The sequence below is a fragment of the Lagopus leucura genome, unplaced genomic scaffold (assembly GCF_019238085.1).
Source record: "Lagopus leucura isolate 7727_CA_CO unplaced genomic scaffold, USGS_WTPT01 Super-Scaffold_100002, whole genome shotgun sequence".
Lineage (NCBI taxonomy): Eukaryota > Metazoa > Chordata > Aves > Galliformes > Phasianidae > Lagopus > Lagopus leucura.
Genome location: NW_024962263.1, coordinates 58,355,948 through 58,377,971, shown reverse-complemented (window position 1 = coordinate 58,377,971; position 22,024 = coordinate 58,355,948). Strand labels below are relative to the sequence as shown.

The 22,024-nt window shown below is 36.0% G+C and overlaps 1 protein-coding gene across 1 annotated transcript in view; it reads right to left on the bottom strand.

Moving 5' to 3' along the window:
* Nucleotides 1–22,024, bottom strand: part of PREX2 (phosphatidylinositol-3,4,5-trisphosphate dependent Rac exchange factor 2) — a 173,521-nt gene that overhangs the window by 24,500 nt on the left and 126,997 nt on the right. Inside the window, exons 33-37 of the mRNA XM_042868947.1 lie at nt 20,918–21,020; nt 17,834–17,977; nt 13,737–13,851; nt 3,687–3,753; nt 1,252–1,442 (exon numbers count right to left, since the gene is read on the bottom strand). Coding sequence (XP_042724881.1) covers nt 1,252–1,442; nt 3,687–3,753; nt 13,737–13,851; nt 17,834–17,977; nt 20,918–21,020 — 620 coding nt within the window. The remainder of the gene's footprint in view (nt 1–1,251; nt 1,443–3,686; nt 3,754–13,736; nt 13,852–17,833; nt 17,978–20,917; nt 21,021–22,024) is intronic.

Sequence of the window (22,024 nt, the reverse complement as noted above, 5' to 3'; positions counted from 1 at the left end):
CATGCCAATCCATGCTATATAGTATTCTCATCTTCTTATGTAGTGACTGATCTTAAATAGTAGTGTTACTTAGCAATTGTCTAAAACCAAGTACTGTATACAAAGTGACATTTTCTTGTACCAGCAATGAAAAGCAACACATTTGCTGCAAACTCTGCTAAGAGAAATGGCTAGCACTGTTTTTATATAACTTAATTGTGTGGGTTATATACAGAGCTTTTTATATTTTGCATACCTAGTAACCTGCATTGCAGTTATCTTGCATTTTTTCCCCCTAAATCTCTTTTAAAGAAATGACAATACTTAAAATTAGGATGAAGTAATGCTCATTTTAGTACAATATACTGGTAACCAAGCCTGCTTAAAATAAGGATTTGAATAGGTCATAAAATCACAGAATATCCCACAGGGACCCACAAGGATCATCAAGTCCAAATCCTAACGCGAGTATTTTTAACATCACTACCTGTAAACCAGTTAGGAATTTTTAGAAAGGGAGGAGGTATTTAGCATCATGATCTTGGCTATAGCTTTGACTTCTGTTGTTGTTCCCTCTTCCTCCCTTCCAATGGCAGTCTCAGCTTTTTTGGTATAATACAGACAAAACTGTAGTCTGCTAGTCTGGAATACAAACATATTGCTGCCTTTAACTAATGTCATTAAATACTAGAGAGAATAATGACACTATTGCATTTTTTAATATATATATATAAGTAAATGTGTGTGTATTAAATCTTCAGACTTGATGACAACAAAGTTCAGTTGGCTATGGTTCATTTTCCGGTATTGTATTAATACAGACAGAACTTCTAGTTATGATATGGTACACGTAAAGAAATGCATCTTGCTTATTTTTTTCCCTTGGAAAAAAAGCTTAACTACTATTTCACCAGCATATAAAGCAGATATGGATATCAGCATTTCCTGCCTGCATTAAGAGTTTAATACAGTGTGTTTTATTCACCTAGGAAACATTTCTTCTTCTGCTTTAGCAATTAAGGTTACTGTCTTTTTCCTGACTTGAATAAGGAACAATCCATAACAACTACACAGAACAAAATCATACTGCTCATTTCTGTCAATCACTGAAAGCACAGTTATACAATTACACCACAAAACTTTAAAGTGTATGAGATACTTAGTCACATACGTGAAAAGACAGTGTAAGAATTCCATTTAAAAAGAAAATTCTCCAAACTGCAATGTCTGAATGAATGACTGAAACAAAGGGAGGAAAATAAATCGCCATACCGGTGAACTCCACTGTTGCACATAATGATGTGACAAGCTCCAAGCCTGTTACAGAGTTCAGAAGAAACTGATAGCAATCCAACTCCAGAAGCACTGCAAGCAGTGTATGCGCAGGCAGCAGTGCGCTTAGATCGGATGAAGGACCCTACGAGTCGGTAAAGTTCATCCAAGCAATTAAGTGGCCTCATCAGCTGAAAGAGAGAAAAATAAATTTTAGTATTTGCTACCAAGAGAATGTGAAACGCTGTTTTGGAGTAAGTCTTCCCAGATGTGTGTTGGAATAATGGGGTAAGCTGGGACAGCCAAAGTGAGATTCTGTAACTTACATAAAGAACATGTAGTCCTTTGCTATGTGACTTAGAACAACTTTTTTTTCATTCCCATAGCAGCTTAGTGAGCTGATCTTCAGTTCAATAAACTGAACAGATCCAAAAGTGCCATTTCTATCATTGGTATTTTCAGAAAAGGGAAACCACAAAGAAACAACCATAACGCATGCAGACGAGGGATGCCAAGGCTGGTTAATTGACTCACTGATAAAATTAGATTATAATTAAGAAACACTATCCCTCCATTTATGCAAACAGCTGTTTTCTAATCTTGACTAACAGCATGGAAAGAGAAAAATGATCAAGAGTAACAAAATATACTGCAAAACTCAACACTAGCGTATGGAAAATGAATGATTCACCTTTCTTTATTAGGTGAATCATTCAAGTGGAAGGTTGCCCTCAGAAGAGGAACCCTCAAAAGAAGTTTAGCAATGAAAAGCAGCATCCATGGTTCTTTGTGTAAAGAAAAGATTCACAGCACAGTTTTGTAGATTCCATAATTCAAATTCCATTTCTCTTCCTACCAGAAATACTTAAAGATTCTAACAAAATCCTACTACCCAAAGGAAGGATATTTTGAAGGACTGATTAATACCCCAAAGACATCCTTAACTAATTAGAGAAATGTCAGCCTCACTTGCTCATTTTGGAGGTAACCTCACTAAAAAGCATACAGTTCAGGTAAATAAATTAGAAAAAGAAGTATATTTAAATCTGGGCACAAACAGATTTAACTTGGTTTAACTCCTATTGATCTAACTTGCATCCATTTAAATTGATTTTAACTGTGCCATTTACGAATGCAGAGCTATGGAGAAGAGAACAAAATTCACAGCTACAGCTACAAACTGTGATCATGCATTTGCTCTTAGCTTGCTCCAATTGCAAAATAAATGCATTAGCTTAACTTAGCATCCCTTGGTTAGATCTGTATTATGAGCTGCTTTTATCTTGCCCTTGACCTTTTTACTGAAATAGCAGGTTTGGGGGTAACAAGCACTCCACATGTAGTTAAATTTGTCCTGCTGTGGCTGTGACATTTAGAAATATATGTTCTTGACACCATAGAAGGAGAAGCACAGGCTCACCTCCTCCTCCCCTTCCATGTAGTCCAGGACAGAGACAAGAAACGGGAACAAGAAACAGAGCAGGGTTGGTCTCTTCTCAGAGGTGACAGGTGACAGGACAAGGGGAAATGGCCTCAAGTTGCACCAGGGTAAGGTTAGGTTGGATATCAGGAAACACTTCTTTACAGAAAGGGTTGTTAAGCACTGGAATAGGCTCCCAGAGAGGTGGTTGAGTCACCATCCCTGGATGTGTTTAAAAACCATTTGCATGTGGTGCTCAGGAACGTGATTTAGCAGAGGGTTGTTAGGGTAGTATGGTTAAGTTATGGTTGGACTTGATGATCTTTAAGGTCTTTTCCAACCATAGCAATTCTGTGATTCTGTCTGTTTTCTAATGGTCATACTGTGTGATACAGTCATAAATTTCAGTCTGTCACAGAGCTCAGTGACAATCATTGCATTTCTCAAGACACAGTAACTCAATCACTTTCGCTTTTAATTCAGTACAGACAAGATCCTAGAATTTTATTGAGCTGCAATACGGCTATTAACTCTCTGACAATAGGGGAGCATTAAATGAATTTTCCTAGCCTCTGGGATCTCTCAGTCACAAAGGTTTGAAGACAGATTAAAGCATTTGAAGAAACCCTAAAAGCAGGTTTAGGAGGAAGTATAAGATTCTGAAACAGTACTTAATTTTCAACAGCAATTCCAATTTTCAGAACTAAAAATATCTGCCTGCATCTACTCCCTTATTGCCTAAGCCTATCAATGCTCCTGGTGTGACTGTATTACTCTGACAATGCAGTGAAAAAGAAAAGTTGTAGTTCTCTTTCTCAGATACATTGATGCCCTCCAGCCTCATCTTCTGATGCAGAATCAATTGCAACAGAGAGCCCTTAGAAGAGGGTACAACAAAAAGTTGCAAGAGTTTCTCCTTTCCTTGCCCATGTAGCTTTGAACACTTCCATTTCTCAATGGAAAGGACACGGTGTGTAACAAAAAGTTTAATTAGGTACTTATCACTTTTATTTACCTTATCTATGTAAGCTGCTTTAGATGTTGAATTTGGAGGCAGGTTTGACTTGTCCAGGTAGAATGCCCTGAGAAAACAAACATAATACAGCAAAGACTGTTAATTATTTGAACTCCTGAACAAAATGGATGAAGGAGACTATTCTGAGAAATTGTCCTAAGGTTGGATTATTACCTTACTATTACTACTACTATCATAACAAGAGAGGGTCAAGAATTTACAAAGGTAAACAGTTACTAACGCTCTTTTTTTTAAATAATGAGAAATGCTTTTCTTGTTTTGGAGATTTCCCCTCTGCCCTTCGACAATTCACTGCAAAATTTTAACCTCTACTCAGAAGAAAAACATGTTTTGAAAATGATTTTCACCGAAACATACATTTGCATCAATGAAAGGTTTGTGGCAGCTGTCAGATTTTAACAGTAACTTTAGGAAACCTGGCATCACGGTATGTAAACAGCACCTGCATCTTACGTACTGCAAGTTTTGTTTGCATGTTTGTTTAAATATCAGTTGCAAATAACTGCAACGATATCAGAACCAAATCTGAAAGCTAGTAGATTTTTCTGCCCACAGTTTTGTAGTTTTGAGAAGCATCTTCTCCCAGATTTGAGGTCTGAACCTTACACAAAGCACAGCAGTGAAATCTGATCTCATTCTGTTATTCCATTAAGCCCTCGTGCAATCCAGAATTTACTCCTTGTTAAAGGAAGCTGGAGACTATTGAAAGGAAAAGAGGTTTGCAGAGAAAATTACTCATAAATCACTGTGAGTGGCCACAGCACATAAAAGCTACCTCAGTAGCAACAGGCCAGCCTTTCTCTTTGTTAGCAAAGCTAAAGACCAAAGCACCACCCTGCCACCCACCAAACATTATTAGACTAAAAGCCTTCACTGTTTTTTCCTGCTATGCCACAGGAAAATCTGCTCCATTTTCAGTATGTTCAGCACTTCCATTTTCTTTGTGCTATTATTTCAGTAAATTCAACTGCATTAAATGAGACCAGAAACCAAATATAGAACAGTACACACATTAATGGAGTACATGGAAAATAATCAACTCAGGGTACAAAATGAAGCAACACGAGTGCTAGAATAGGATATACAATTACAAGAATTACTATATTAATTCAGTCCGTTATTCATTAAGTTAAAGAACAAAAGAAATCAACTATACACAACATTAATTTTGAATATCAAAATATCCTGCTACCACTGAAACAATTCCCCCTCCACTACAATCAGATAACATTCCCAGATGTTTCTCCAATGCTATTTTTATTGCTTTTCATAAAAACATGCTTCAGTATTTTACAGAACATGACAAACTGTGGACAGCAAATAAATTTCCAAAGCACTTCGCTTAATTACTAAATGCTTGTTAAGGTCCTTCATCATATTTTATGGGAAAAGTTAATGGCAATCTTGGCGCAGTGCCCAGTTCAGACAGTATTTTCTAATCAATTTGAAATGAACAAGAATGAAATCATAGTTCTTTGTCTGCAATTGTGATGCTGTTTTGTGCTACTAAAAGCCTTACAATTTCTATAAATTCTTGTAGAAAAGCCTTTTCCTTTAAAGAGGAAAAAAAAGGTAGAAAAAACAATAGATATTAAAACTACAGGAGATGATTGCTATGTTCCACCTTTTAAAGACAATCCCTGTGTCAAAATGTCAAATACCAGGACAGATACCTCAAGGAAAACTTACTATGGATTAAAGTAACAAATAGGTTAGGGCTCAAAAAGAAAAACCTATCATAAAATAAGTTTTCCCATAACTTGTGCATTAGATGCAGAAAAACTGATAGGATTTTGTAGGACACCCTAAAAAAATGATTCAGACATGTAAAAACCTGGAAAAATGAAACACTGAAAACTGAAGCTTAAAGGAGACAGGCATTTGCCTGTCTGAGACACTCTGTACATGCATGTACATGCATAATCAAGTTCCTAGGCTTTCAAATTGCTGTTCTAGGAAGTCTGTATGCTTATACTGGATGTTGACCATCCATTCTCTGACTGGACACGGTGGGAAGATAATTGGATTAAATCGCATTAAATAAAGGTTAATTGGGGGTTCTGCTCTAGAAAGGTCCAACACTGGACACGATTTGAATTGACAGTTATTGCAACACAGAACAACTCCTGTACATTTTACTAGCAGTATTTCTATATTGCTATTCATGCTCCAAGTCTAAAAGAAAGAAACTGTAACATTCTATTTCTAATTAAGTGCACAAGAAAGGTAGTTTTTATGTAGACAGAATACATTAAGATAACTACTCACTGAAGCCTCAGCATACTGAGTAGTTGAAAGAAGTCTGCACATATGAGCAATCAGATGTCAGAACACACAAGGACTTCCTACCTTCCATCATTTACATGCCTCAAAAAATACGTATTTCAGCAATAAGGACAACGTGCAGAAGCTCTGTAGTTTCATCGTAAAACAAGATTATGGACATCAAGGAGATTTCAACCCTAACATCCATGATAGTGATACAGTCCTGTGTGCAATGTTATTATTAGAGAAAAGTTTAATTATAACAAGAAATCACCTTCATGACAATTTCACAGTTTTAAATTCTTAAACAGTTTAGATTGTAATATTCTGATCATTTACAAGCACTACTGTGCAACTCAAAGCACAGAAAAGAAAATTTGAACACTCTGTGGCACTGAACTTACCTTGGGTAATTTATATTTCATGCGTAAGTCCCTCCTGGCTAACTCTAGGGACAGTGACACACCAGCTTTGCCAGTGTTTATTCTAACTGTAACCAAACAGAACTGAGGAAGTGTGAGCACAAAAAGTTCTGGATGGCAGAAAACAGAAAAAATAAAATAAGAAAAGGCTTTTTCTCTATGTAATTCTGATTGTTTTTCAGATGTTGCATTTTACCCTCTATTTTTCTAGTGATCCAGAAGAGATCTTAGTTCCCAGCATGCTAAGCCTCCAGTCATCTCTGTTTACTTCCCAGATCACTTGAAATCATCCTGTTCTATTAATTGAAAGGAAAGATCTTGAGCCACCACCACTTCTAGGTGCCTTACTGCTTCTCCTGTTATACCAACAGCCAAATCCACACTGAACCCATTGGTACTAACAGCTTCCGCACTTCTTTATCATACAGTATATTTCGCTTTTTGATTTATGATATTCTAGACATGGAATATTGTGTTAAGGTGATAACATGCCAAACAGTCACAGGGTAGCAAGCATTTCCACTACACCTACAAGCTGTACAAGCTACAGGCTTGAACTGAATTCATATCAAGTGACCAAAAGTGAAAGAAAAAGCTTCATCTCTAATCACTGCAGACACACTTTCTCTGCATTTGCCAAACGCTAAGAAAACAGAATGATCCAGGTGTCATTTCGAGGTGTTTTTATTCTTTAGTATCAAGAAGCATAATCTTCAATTTCTGAACATTCTCTGCAATAAATTTTGATCACACTTTGCCAAAAGTCTAAAGAGTGTAAGAAATTTATACTCACACACAGGGCATGTAACTGGAAGAGAGAAGAAGAAAAAAACAAAAACAAAAAAAATCTAAATCTGAGCCAGCTGGAGATATCTTTTAGACCAGCTAGACAATTTAATTTACTTTATCCAGTATCTCTCTGTTCACTCTGGTCCTGCTTCACTTTAGATGCAATGAATCCCAATTTCTGTTCTACCTAAAATGTTTCTCATTAGGTTTGTCAGGAGACAAATCTGGCAATTATTTCCTTGTTATGTCCGTCAGAGTGAATGCTTAATTCTCAATCTCTCCTTCATAACAATTTTGCATTGTATAGAGTTCAGCTAGAAGCTACTTCATTTGGAATCACATCTTACAATTCCAAAAGGCATCAGATTTCCATTTTTTATAGGCATATAAACTACTTGATAAATTGGTATGTATAGCATTGCAGTTCAGTTTTGTTGCTGTATTTTTAAACACAATGCAATATATCAAATACCTGGCATTAAAAATAGGAAAATAGCTTTTGCCTAGTTCATAAATATTCCACTTCAGTGGAAAGAAAATGTTTTCATAGAATTACAACCTAAAACCTGTAAGTCTCCCCAGATTATTATGTTCTGAATTTGATGGCAATAACAAAGACTAGTTAGACATGAAGGAAAGGAAAATAACACTAAATTCACAGGACAAGAGGGGGACAAGAACAAACAGCACAAGCTTCTTAATCTCATGAGCAATTTCATTTGGAAAGGCTTTTTTCCCACTGGAAACCGTGGGAAAAGAAGTCTGTCAGTTTTAAGATGGCTTTTAATGCATTAACTATGGGACTTGATATATGATTTTGTCTGTGTGATAATGCAGGCATGGTCTTGAGGACTCATACTCTTGTTCCAGAGACAAATTCTTTCTTTCATAGTAATTAACTCTCTCTAAATAGATAGATCTTTTATGTCGTGTCATTTCTACCAAAGTAACCATTAGAGAATTTTAGCTCAACCTGAAGTCATAAATGCTATCACATCTACTTTCTGCCTTGAGTAAGTTATACATAGTATGGAAAATCTCAGCCTGCCAAGGAGCCTGCAGCTTGAGAAGCTGCTGAGTATGTACGCATGTTTGTGTAAATAAAAAGATGTTATATTACATAGACATATTTTTGTTCCACGCTCATATAAATTCTAGGGGCAGAAATTCTCTCTTCATAATTCTTTTTTAAAATAAAAAATAATTATATTAAATTCTCACGAATTACAGCAAGATTAAATTAAATTTGCCAATATTCCGATAAAGGCTTCTTATGTCATCAGATAGATGCAGGAGGCTTTAGAAAGAGAAACAGTTTGAAGTTACGTTGTAAATTAAACACTTTAAAATGACAAATATTGCATTCAACATAATCAGATGTTCAGTGTAATGAGGATAGTTAGCTAAATCATTTGTCATTAGATTCACTGATTATAATTGCTTCCTTAGCCTAGCAGACTTGAATTTACCTCATAAAATGATATCAAAGAAAGCAGCAACATAGGAGAAATGAAAAGAAAAAAATAATTTTAAAAAGGCCTTTTCCCTTTAGTGCCAGCTCACTTCAAAGAATAGTTCCAAATCACACAGAATGGCAGGCACAAAGAACATTTTCTTCAGGCCTTCTATGTTGATGCATAGGCAAGTTAATTACTACACAGTAATAATTAGCACTCACACCACTGGTGAGAATGGACAGCAATCCTCATCTACCTTTCCCACAGCGTGATCTTTGGCCTAAATAACTAGGTCATCATGTTGTCAGGGATGTCAGCAGAAAGAGACATATCAGGAATAAATATAAGAAGTAGCACTCTTGGAAGTAGAGCTCTCCTAAGTTCACCTTCATCTATTCCTTTCCTTGTTCCCCTCTTAATCTTCCCAGTTCAAACCACCATATTATTGGGAACCAAATTTTAAAGGTGTTTAGATATCTAAATGCAAGGACAGGTGCTAAAGAGGCATTAAAGATGTTCATTAATCTAACTGCCAATGATTGCACTAATTTCTCATCAGCTAAGAATTAGCTGTGTAGACAATTTCAGAATTCAAGTATAGGCACCTAAATTCCATGAGAGTTTATTCTTGGTGTCAAGAGAACGCAGTGGAACAAATGCAGACATCTCACATAGTTGTAGCCCCGCACCCCACTGAATGCCCTGTATCCCAACATCTTTTCCACTTTTGAGACATATTATTCATGTGCTCCAGAGAAAAGCTCTTAAAAACAGATGTTCCTGGACTTTTTTGATTAAGATGATAACCAAGAGCACCTGTGAAAAAGTAGATTTTAACAGAATGTTGAAGGAGGGGCCCATTTCCTTCCCAAAAATATAATTCATAGATGAAAAAAGTACGATCAGAATTGCCTGATATATGTCAAAATGTCAAATATTCATGGAGAAATAAAGACAGAAAAGCAAGCTTCCTTATTATCATAGACTGGAAGGCCCATTCTACACCATCAAGCCTAAACCTCTGACAAATCAACACAAGCATTCCTATAGTCATCGAGGTCATTCTAAAACAATCTCACTTACTGCAGGAAGCTAATCCAAAACTTAATTCTTTTGATGGAAAATGTGTTTATATTCAGCTAAAGGTTTTATTTTAAAAGTCACCATTCAGTCTAAGGATTGCTTGAGTTATGGTCATTCAGCTGACATGTAGATCAGGGTTTCTCCCAGCTTTTAAGTGGCCTGCAAACATAACCAAGCTTTTGTAATGACCATATGATATATTTCTACGCAGTATACTAATAAATACTATAATGAATCACATCATGCAGGAAATAAACCTTTAGCAAATATAAAAATCATATTCATAAGACAGAGTGCGTTTTAACTAAATAACTCTTAAAACATTAACATTTCAAAAATGATAAATCAAGTTTTCCCTCATTCTTTTACAATCACGTATGATTCAAGATGTGCCAGAAAAGATTTAACTCAATCCAACAGTTTAAGTAATTATATTGCATTCATGAATTATCACTGTTTGTATCACTGTTCCTTGCAGATATGAATTCAAATACCACCGTGCCTTGCTGAAGAAAAACTGACTCATATCTATAAAAGCAAAACAATTGATTCAAGACGGAACAAGGCTATTTGAACAGCAAGAAGTAGTGAAGGAGAAAGATGAAGAAAACTGAAAGGAGGTAGGAGAATGTAGAATATTATTATTTAACATTAGTATCTGTAAAGGTAAGACGCACTGGTCCTCCTGTATGACAACAGTAGGGATATCAAAGACATAGTAATAAATATATTCAAAAATCTTTACTGACCTAATTGCTTTCACTTGGTTACATTACATGTTTCCTACTAGCAAACCATTTGATTAAAATTACAGTGCACCAGCACAACTTGCAAATACAATTTCAGTACAGCTTTTTCCCTTATGCATGTCAGAGAAGCACTGAACTACAGAAATAAAAGCACGATGGCTGACGGTGAAAAAAAATCCAGCGTCATTAAGAAGAATTGTGGGCCAGATGCGGAAGATTTTCCAGCAGCTCCAGAAATCTCATAAACTAGTCTGTTTTTGAAATAACATTTATTCAGATAAAGGACTTCCTACACATCACAGAGGCAAAGGATTTTGGCTCAGGAATTATAGAAAAGCTAGAAATGCTTAGCTGGTCTTAGAATGAAAGTTTTCTTGTATAACCAATCAGATTCTGATAGGTAGGGTTAAAGTCAATTATGGAAGATGGAGGGACATTCCCTCCATTCCACATAAGTATCAAATTAAGTAACTGGTTTTCAACTGTCTTTCATACGATATCCTACCAATGACAACCTTATGATTAGTGCTCTGCAGTTGAGGTTGCATTTCCAAAGGCTGCAAAGCAAGGACCATGAAAGAGACAAGTTTTCATGACTGCTCAAATTGGTGTTGAGGAGGATCTGGATGGATTATATCGCTTCTGATACTGTGATGAAGTTGATCATTGTTCATTAGCAATAAATGAATGAATTCTGCAATATAAGTAAGGATTCCATTTTTTATTTTACTTGATTGACAAACCACTACACATTTACTAATATATCTCTTGATTCAGTCAAATAAACTGCAAGTGAATTCGGTACGGCACATGCCAGTATCTGTCTTTTCACCCAAAAGACACTGCATTCCTCAAAAGTATTCTATATGTTCATTCTCTAACAGAACTTTACTACAGAAAATTAAGTAGCAGCTGAGGTACCAAACATTTTTAAATTTTATTTTCCTGCTCAATTTCATCACAGTTCCTTTGTAAGTGGGATTATCTACAATTTAAATGGCTCCATTGGGTTCAGATTAGAACACTATTAGTCAAATGTGTCAGGAATAAGAGAAGCTGAACTTGCTTCAAAAGTTCTGTTGCTCTGCTTTGCTTTCTGCTGCTGTAGCAATGGAAAGACTGCAAAGTGATCATCAGATAGTAATTCCAGGAGTAGCATTGTAGCATCTGTGATTCTGTATTCCTTTTTGTACAGAGAAATGATGGTTTACTGGTTGTGTCTTGAATGACATTTTATTACTGATTAGGTGGTGCTACACAGGGGATTTCTTCCACATGAAGAGTTTAAGACAATGTAATTGCTTTTGTGTATGTTTCCAGGGACTATTCAATTTCACTTTTATGTTTTCCTTTGGAGCAATTATCCAAATGTTAATAGCTTTTGCTGCTGTACTTAGTTTATTAGATTCTCCTGTCCAAACACCTACATTGCCCAGCAAAGAGCAGAACAAGAACAAAGCATCTGCTTTTCTCTTTTTCCTCTTCTCTTCACATTATGTTAGTGAATTCCTGAAGCTCTTTGTGCCTCATTTAAGAAATGGCTTAAGTTCAACAGAAAATAAATGCAGAGATCAATTACTGAATGTCCTCACCAGACATGAAATGACTGGGAGAAAAAAAAAAGAAAAGAAAAATGTAATTTTCCTATTCTTCAAATTGGACAGAGCTACCATTGGTAATTTTTGTTGAATGTTAACTTTTTCACAGTAGCTTCTTGCAAAATCAGGCATTAATCATTAGCAACTGATCAGATCCATGAATCAAAACACCGTAAGAGTGCTATGTCTCATTAGATCCAAAGCATGAATAAAGATCCTAACTAGAATGCATGAGATAAGCAAGGCCAAGCAACATTAGAATGTAAAGTTGGTAAGAACTTATTTTAAGGATTATTATGGGGCTAAATCAGATGTATTCATAGAAAAGAACATGACAAAAAAATTGCCTTGACCAACTGATAGAAAATACTTTAATGCAGAATTTGCATTAAATATCACTATGACCAAAGCTTCCTATAAAACTGAATGGTCACATACAACTTCTTAAATAAATACAAAGGATTAAATTTTTTTTTCTCCCTCCAAATAGTGACTTTGGAAAAATAAAAAACAATGTGGAAAACAGAATAAGTAAATAAATACTACACTTGCCATTAGGACACATTTGTACTGACACAGATGGAACAAAGAAATGAGATCTACAGTATTCATAGAGTACAAGTGGATTTATAATTGCTTTTGCTGTAATACCACTTAAATTAAAGCAAATTTAGAAAATGCGCTGCTTTGATAAAATATTTCAGAAATACATTTTCATTTCAAGATACAAGAAAAAAATGTCCCAACCACAGGAGTGGGTCAACAGGTGAAATAGCTGGAAAAATATTGAGACCTTCACTTATCTGCTTCTCCCCATATAGATACCCATGGGATGATTGAACAACCTTCCTCTTTGCTTTTCTCAGCTGTCCTTAATCTCTCTTCTACCTCCTGTTTTCTATTGTTTGAAAGCTGCCTAACATGGTAGTTTCCATCCAAGTAAAGGATTTAAAAAGTGAAAAGATGTGATTTTTCAGCAGTCCTTTGCACCTTTTCAACTCATGTAAACGGTATATTTAAAAGGTGTTTTCCACAGATACACTGTGCTGCAAGAGTGGTCTTGGTACATACCTTCATTATTCTATTCAGCACTAATAGATTAGTACACCAAAAATTCTGTTTTAACATGCAGCTTCCTATTTACCAAAATACATAATCTGTATCGTATTACAATGCATATGTGCTCTGTTATCCATACCTGAAGCTGATGCAAATACCCAGAAATGTTTTTATTCCCATTAGTTTGGGCCCATTAGTAATGGACAAAAACACGAATACATTCTGCTTTGATGAAAACAGCATTATTTTTAAGTCATACTCTACAAAAATATGATCTGCAAAATCAGACCACAAAGTTCAACAACTGATACAGCAGATCAGCATCTGTGATCAAGCAGACATTTTCTTTTGTATATACATTAGTAAAACAATCCTGAGGCAACTACAGCTGTAATTTTCATGGAAAAACAATTTAGGAAAAAAATATTATTCTACTTCTATTTCAGTGTAATCTTAACAGTGCAGAAGTAAGAAAAGTCAGAATCATGAGACTTAGATCTTCTTCAATCAAGCAACATAAACAACTATCACACAATGCACTTTAATTTAAAGATATGTCATAGAAACTGGGTCAAAAAGTAAAAACTTGCATGGTATCATTACCCACCGTAGTTTCTGGTTATACTGCTTGACTTTCTCTAGCGATGCTGCATTAATCTGAGCTTGAAATTCTTCTACTGAAACGCTATCTCTGTAATAATATCCTTCCATGCTCTCCAATGCTATGAAAAGAGAAAGTAGAATGAAGGAGAGAAAAATCAGTATTAAATATTTAATATTCACCTTTGTAGCTTTGTTCACAGACTAGTGAGTTAGTTTCTAACCTTGAAGTTGTGACTCCTGTGGATTGCTGAGCTGTTTCTTATGTCATCAAATTCTCTTTAAGATTTCATTTACAAGAAAAATTATATTGCTGTCCCTGTAGAAAATACCCTTTTGTTGCTCTAATTGAAGTACTACTAAGCCTGAATGCAAAACCATACTTTTAATTTCTGATATATACTGGAAAAGCAGTAAAATGAACTGGGGTAGAAGAAACGGATAAAAGTACCAGCTACTTTCACAGAGGGAGACCTAACTTTGTGTGAAGCCTCATATGGGGAGAAGTGGAATTCTTGAACCTGTAGATATTTACACTGATAATCTGAAAGCCTTCTACTGCAACACGTAAAACAAATTTCTTTGGATCTCTGAAAATGTCATATAAGCTATATAAGCTCCTTTTTAGGTATTGGGTACGTCTCAATGTTCAAACACTTCACTCATCTCTGCTGTATTCACTTTACAAAAGCAAGGTGAAATATTGCTACAAGAATTCAGGACCTAAATAAAGGCTTCCAGTAAAAGACACTGTCCTCATATGATAACTAAAAAAAAAAAAAAAAAAAATCAGAAGAAAGAAAAAAGAAGTACAACCTTCCCATTTTGGCACATTCTTCTAAAAGCAATAACTTCCAAAAGCAACCCCCCCAAAAAAAGGAAATGAATGAAAAAAAAACAACCTACCAATCCTTAAATTTAAATAGTCAAGAATGCTCACCCTTTTCTTTAACTAAGCTACATTAAATGTTCAAGTGTTTGAAACATCTCAAGCAAATATGGTCCAGAAAAATCAAGATCATTACTTAATGAAAACTTGTTAAGAGATTAACCTATTTATAACATAAAACATAGGCTCTTGGCAAAACAGGCTTTTTAGGGAGGAGCATTAAAGATTTCACAATTAAGAACATTGCTACTTTAGTAATCCATACACAGTAATGGAATTCATCACCCTATCAGAAAATGCATGCAAAGCAGAGTTCTGATGGAAACATGCTGCAGTCTTTACAGCTTCAGCTGTACACAGAATATTAAATCTGTATTAAGCAGTAACTGTACTGCTTAATATGACCAGTTAATGAATAATTCCTTCAGTGTGAAAGAACATGCAAATTGCAATCCCCTTCGGTGCTTTCAAAGTTTCCAGTTCTGTTTCTGTGCAAAAAATATTAAATTTCAACATTTAGGTTTGCCTCTTATTTGGTGTTAGATCACACCAGAAAGCCCATATGGAAATATCCACAGAACTCCATTTCTAACATGAGGTTACTACAAACATAGAGCTGATTATCTGTACTTCTTGTTTCACTGGCATAAAGTTGGTTTTATCCTGGCTATATCACTCACCAGGAAACTCAGTCACCTGTGAGGACTGACTGGGGCACACAGTTCTGTTTCTGCAGGCACTGTGTGGGTCATTCTCATGGTTGCTAGCAGGGAATCCAATACTGTGTGCTTTGGCTCCCTCCTTCATTTGTAGAATTTAATATATTTTTACCTAGTATATTGAAAAGCTCTTTTGTAAGGCCAGATTTCCTTACAAACTGAAACATATCTTCCATGGTACTCTTCTGTTGATATTAGGATATTATGACCTGGACATATAGACAACTTAATGGGAAATAAATGGAGTGGGAGGATGAGGGGGAGCTTAAAGAGTATTACTGGAACATGGTCTACATCTAGAGGCTCATTACAAGATTACTACAGAGATCTACACTGTTCAAAATCCGACCCAGAGGAGGTGACGCTTCTTGCCAATTTTGCAGCTGCAACCAAACAGCAGAAATCAATGTATACATTTATGTACAGGGCCACCAAGTGGGGGACCTAGACAGGCTGGAGGAATTGGGCAGCAGGAACAATGTGAAGCTGAAAAGTCAAATGTCAAGTCCTGCACCTGGGAAGATGGAGCCTGGGGAACAACTCTGCTGAAAAGAATCTGAGTCACATTAGTTTGCAAACTCCACATAAGCCCTGGCAAAAAAAAGAAAGCCAACTACATCCTTGGTGCTAACAGAAGCATAACTGCTAGACTGACAGAAATGTTTATCCTTACTTTCTTTAGCATTCATTAGATTGCATCTTGAAGCTGTGTTCATTTTTTGTCCCCGTGGTACAAGAAAGCTGTTGATCAACTCAATAAAGAGGACAACAAGAGGAAGGATACATAATCAAGACTCAATAAATGTTCTAAAACTATTAAAAAAAGTTGACAATCCTAATCCTGCAAATATAGAGACATGTCTAAATTTAGAAATGGAGCTATGCAACACAGATAAAACAATACTGATATGTTCTGACTTGTTCCTTTGAAAAGCTATTGCATAAGCATGATTTTCCGAATGTTCAGTTTTTCAGCATTATAAACCACTCTATTTTCAGACAGGAAATAGCTTAGCTGTTTTAAGGTTGGAAAGCAAGAAGTAACTTCACAAGGGAACTCACAGAAGATTCCTACATTCCTATCTAATAAATTTCAATTAAAGACAGAGATCTACTGAGTTAGTTTGATGGCAGTTCATTCAAATCACACAGGAGAAAGGTAAAAAAAAATCTCAGTACACTCATTAATGAGAGGAAAAAAAGAGTTATTTAAAAACCGTTATGTAACTTCTTATCCAGGACTTCTTATTCTTGGAGTCTAATAGACTATTTTGAAGGAGAACTCCTGGAAATTAAAGAAATTAGGTATGATAAAGATAGGAGAAAACTTTTACTGAAAATTAATAAAGAGAAGCAATATTTCAATGAATCTTTGCCCTTTCATTTCAGCTCATTACAAAGACACTATTATAAAGATTAAAAATATTTGGGGCCTCTGAAACGGAAAGGGAAAATTTTCTGCAAAATAAATTCTGCAGCACACTGAATCTTTGCCCCCCTTCGCTGAATCTAAATGAATAGGTATTTTCAAGATTTCATCTGAACGAAGACAACTTCCATTCTCTTTCACGTGGCTTTTGTCTGCTCTACTGAAATGTGTCTGAAGCTCATTGTTCTCCTTTCCCCATATGACTGAACTCAATCTATTCAAAGAAATCCACTGAAGTCTATCCTTTTTAGTTTATTTAAAAATCAGACTTCAGGGATCTTATTTAAGAAAAATCATGTTTTATATGTACAGTAAATTCTGCTATCTCTATCTTATTGTTCACTATTTCCTTTTACATTCTTCTCATCAGAAACCAAGCCCTCCACGAAATCCTCATTTGTGTATCTGACTTCTGCCTGTTCACACAGACCCTGGAAGCCTTTCTCAAGGTACAGTGCACTGTCAGCTCAAAGCAATCAGCACCTTGCATTTACCATTTCACTGAATCAAATTCCGTGCTCCTGATGACTGTAATGACACTGCAGCTAATGCAGGCTGCCTGCAATTTATGAACAGCATGAACATCAGTGCCTCCATTCATCATTTCAGTAATGTCTGCAGTGTCATAAATACAAAAGCCTGAAAAGGTTATTTAAGTCTTCATAACATTTTAAAGAGAGAGAATTCTCAGAGGATAACAATTTAGTCTTCATATATGAAGTAATATGAAAAGCCTACTATAATATTTGGAATGCAAAACACTTAAGAGCAAGTTACATAAAGAACAAAACAACACTGATGAAAGAGCATTCATTTTTGGTGTTGGAATAATATTATAGTTATAAAATTAGAAACGCATATCCATACATTTATTTTTTATCAAAAATCTCAGCAGTTCTTAAATTCACATTTTAATTCTAAGCTTTCAATAAATGCACAAATTAAACAACACATTTAAACATTAAAAGAACTATGCCCTTACAGTTACAGATTTAAGTAACAGTAAGTAGGGTTTAAAGAGACTTAAGTATTATTTGTAAGAATCAGAAAAAAATAAAACAAGTTACCTTGTGAAAAAAGTACTGGGTGGATTTTAAATCCCCCTCCATTCTTCAGTCTTTGAGGAAGCTGTTCGAAATGGTAAGTATCAAGGTAGAAGTAAACCTTCAGAGTTTGCCGGCTTCCTTCCGCTTGGTATGTGATTGGGACATCTGAAAATATAGCCAGTGTTAGTGCTTCGTTAAAACAATCACACATCCTTTTCCAGAAACTTCTGCACCCCAAGTTCACATGGTTAGATCAAAATCACTACAAACAAAAAGAGTATGTGCAGTATTTTACATCGTATTTCATTCAGCAGCATTTCATTTAATGCTGCTCCGGTCACTTTTGGCCCATCCATTTTCAAAAGTAGAAAAACAGCATAAATCCATCTTTGCCCTGCTGCCAATGGCAGCAAAAATACTAAGCAAATACAGATGGCATGAGTCTATGTTGAATTCTCTGAAAATCTGAAGAAATGTGTACATACAGTGCACGGTTTGAAACCACTAGAAGGATGGTTTGAGTAGCTTGAGCCATATTTCATACACAGTGAATATTTTTCACTATTTTTGGTAATGAAATGCACCTCTATTGATCACACAGAATCATAGTTGAAAAAAAAATTGTCATTGAAAGTTCCTTTTTTTCTGAAACCACAGTAAAGATGATTGTAATGGCAACACTAAAGCTAAAAGGAAATAGAGTTTGTTACACTCCTAGAGCACATGTACTTTGTGTTCCTCTCTATTTTAGCACAGACACTTCAGTCAAAAGACATAGAAAAAGAAGGCTATCAGGAGTACTCAGCATCCATTCACCAAGGGGAAAATCATGCTTGATCAATCTAGAAGCCCTCTATGATGTTATGACTGGCTGGGTAGATAAAGGGAGAGCAGTGGATGTTATCTCCCTTGACTTCAGCAAGGTTTTTAAACTGTCTCCAATAATATCCTCATAGGTAAGCTTATGAAGTGTAGGATAGATGAGCAGTCAGTGAAGTGAATTGAGAATTGGCTGATTGGAAGAGCTCAGAGGGTTGCGATCAGCAGCTTAGAGTCTAACTGGGGGCCTGTAGGTCTTGTCCTGTTTAACATATACATCAAAGACCTGGATGAAGGGATAGAGTACGCCTCAGCAAGTTTGCTGATGATACAAAACTGTAAGCAATGGGTGGAAAGGAAGCTTATGAGGTTCAGCAGTGCCAAGTGTAGAGTCCTACACCCAGGAAGGAATAGCTGCATGCATCAGTACATGTCAGAGTCTGATCTGCTGGAAAGGAACTCTGTAGAGAAGGACCTGGGCATCCTGGTGGACAACAGCTTGGCTATAAGCCAGCAGCATGCTCTTGTGGCCAAGAAGGCCAATGGAATACTGGGGTACATTAAAAAGAGCACAGCCAGCAGGTTGAGGGAGGTGATCCCACCCCTCTACTCTGCCCTGGTGAGGCTACATCTGGAGTACTGTGTCCAGTTCTTTGCTCCTCAATTTGCAAAGGACAGGGAACTTCTACCAAGAGACCAGTGGAGGGCCACAAAATTGATGAGGGGACTGGAACATGTCCCTTCTGAAGAAAGACTGAGAGACCTGGGACTGTTTTGCCTGGAGAAGAGACAACTGGGATAGCATCTTATCAACACTTATTACTATCTAATGGGTGGGTGTCAAGTGGATGGGGTCATGTTATCTTCAGTGGAATGCAGCAACAAGGAGCAATGGGCACAAACTGGAACACAGGAAATTCCATCTGAACAAGAAGAAGAACTTCTTTACTTTCAGGGTGACAGAGACACTGCAATAGGATGCCTACAGTGGTTACAGAGTCTTCTCTGAAGATATGGAAAACCCACCTGGATACTTTCCTGCGTGATCTATTGTGGGGAACCTGCTTCAGCAGAGGGTTGGACTAGATCTTTTGAGGTACCTTCCAACCCCTACAATTCAGTAGGACTCTGTGAACAGTTTATGGTTAACTCTCCATCAGAAAGCCCTCTTAAAACTCGTCATCCAGCTTGGCAAGGCTTTGTTTAAAAAACAAACCAAAAAAACAAAAACCAAAAAAAAACAAAAACAAAAACAAAAACAAAAACAAAAACAAAAAAAAAAAACACCACCAAAAAATCTCTGAGCAGGACCCTTACTTGACTTAGAGAAGTAAAAATGGTCTTATATTAGCCAGTTCCTACCTGGATACCAGAGTTGCAACTTGTGGGAATGGGTGTGTTTCAGAAATTTTCAGAGCACAGAAACCTCTCATTAGCTTTGTGGAGGACTTTTTTTCTTCTGGTTTTGTTTACTGCAGAAGTTCTCTTATGTGTGGTCTCAATCCAGCAACAGAATTGTTTCAGAAAAGTTTGAAGTTAGGCAGACATGCTTTCCTCCCTTCCCAGGGGAGTTTGTTGTTTTGTTGTGTTCTTTTTTTTTTTTTTTTTTTAACTCACTACAGAAAAATCTCAGCTTAGTGAAAAGAATGAAGGAGTGGCTGAAAATGAGTGAAGGGTATAATAAAACCAGCAGTCTGCGAAGCAGTCTGCAGTTCCTTCTTACTAGTTGGGGGAGTACTGGAAGGAAGAGTTCATGTCTCTGACTGTCTCCATCACCAAGTCTCAGAGGAAGTTTCTTGTAAGATTTAAAACTACTCTGACAGCATTTGCTGTCTCTTAAGGAACTCTTTCTTTTGAGATCTACTTTGTCTATCAGAGAAGCTGAATAATATTAAAATGAAATGCTTTTAATGCTTCCCCATCTTATCTTAGTTGCATTTGTTTACTAAGGCCTTCAAGCTTCTTTTAAACACAACTCCTGAAAAACATTTTTTTTTATTTTCCAGGGACTTTCCTTATGTGGTCACATACTCCCAATGGAAACTTCAATTAAACAGATACTTCCTCCCTCCAGGTTACTACTGATATCACCATTTAATGATTCTCCGTCAGGACTGATGTTAGCTGCATTCCAGGAATTCTTGGACTATTAAGAGAGCTAATTGTCTATAACCCCAAGTTATACAACAGTTTCTGTGGGAGGGAATGTTCTAGGAGATAAAAATATTAGAAATACAGATAATATTTCTGAACAGCAATACCCAGATATTAATTATAATTACTCACTTGCAACTAGTGGTTCTGCCTCTGATTGTCTGAAGTAAAATGTAACTTTTTCCAAGTCAAACAGTGCAACCAGTGTATCCTCCAGCATGGCTTGTTCATCAGCCTAAAAAGGCAAAATAAAGAATGAAATGGTCATTTTGGACAGATGCTTTCTCTACTAGAAATAGCATGAGAGCAACAGATAAGAATGTAAGAAAAGCTACAGAATGTTGCACAACATTTTACTGATGCAGTGCATAAAGTAATTAACTCCTAGATAACGTAAACATAGCTGCTTCTACCAGCACTTTCCCTTTCATTACTTGTCCATAATTAATAAAATAACATTATCATTTCACAATTATAAATTAATAGGCAATTTACAGCTACCATTATTCCTTAGGGCATTTAATCAAGCAATATAATAAACATTCTTCATGTAAGACTTCAACATCTTGTCCTTCATACAAAGCCTATCTTGTAAACCAATGTAGAGCAAATCTGAAAAGCAAATTCCACTTTTTTAGCAATCTGCTTTTAAAAATGCCATTATTTCAGTATTTCATTTATGAAAACTAGACAACAGTTCGTTGTCTCCACTCTAGCCACCAGCAATTGAACCAATAGCTGAGAATAAGTACAGCTCAGTGATTTGCCTACAAAAACCTAGATGTAGATCAAGTAACCAGGTACATCAGTGTTGTGATCTGCACAACACTGAAATATCCAGCCTCATTTACCAAAAAGTTTTAGGAAATAAATTACTAAGTTCTCACAGCAGCTTACTGCATCTTTAAAAATAGAAATAGTCACCTGCAAGGATGGCTATCTTGAGCTAAATATGCAGAACAATTATAGCAGAAATCAATAATCACTTAAAGTAACCCTCTCCTAGCACATTAAGCTACCTAGAGCTAAATATAAATCAGAGGAGTTAAATTAGATGCCTAAAAGAACAGAAACAGTAGGAAGACAAGGAATAATCAACTAGCTGCCTGAAAAAGCAACAAACTATAGCTTGCTGAATTGTAGAAAGGAAAAAAAATTATTTCCCCTTGTATTTATGAAAAAGCATCACTGCTTGAAATATTTTGTTTCTTGGTTCAATTTATAAAGTCTCTGTGGAGA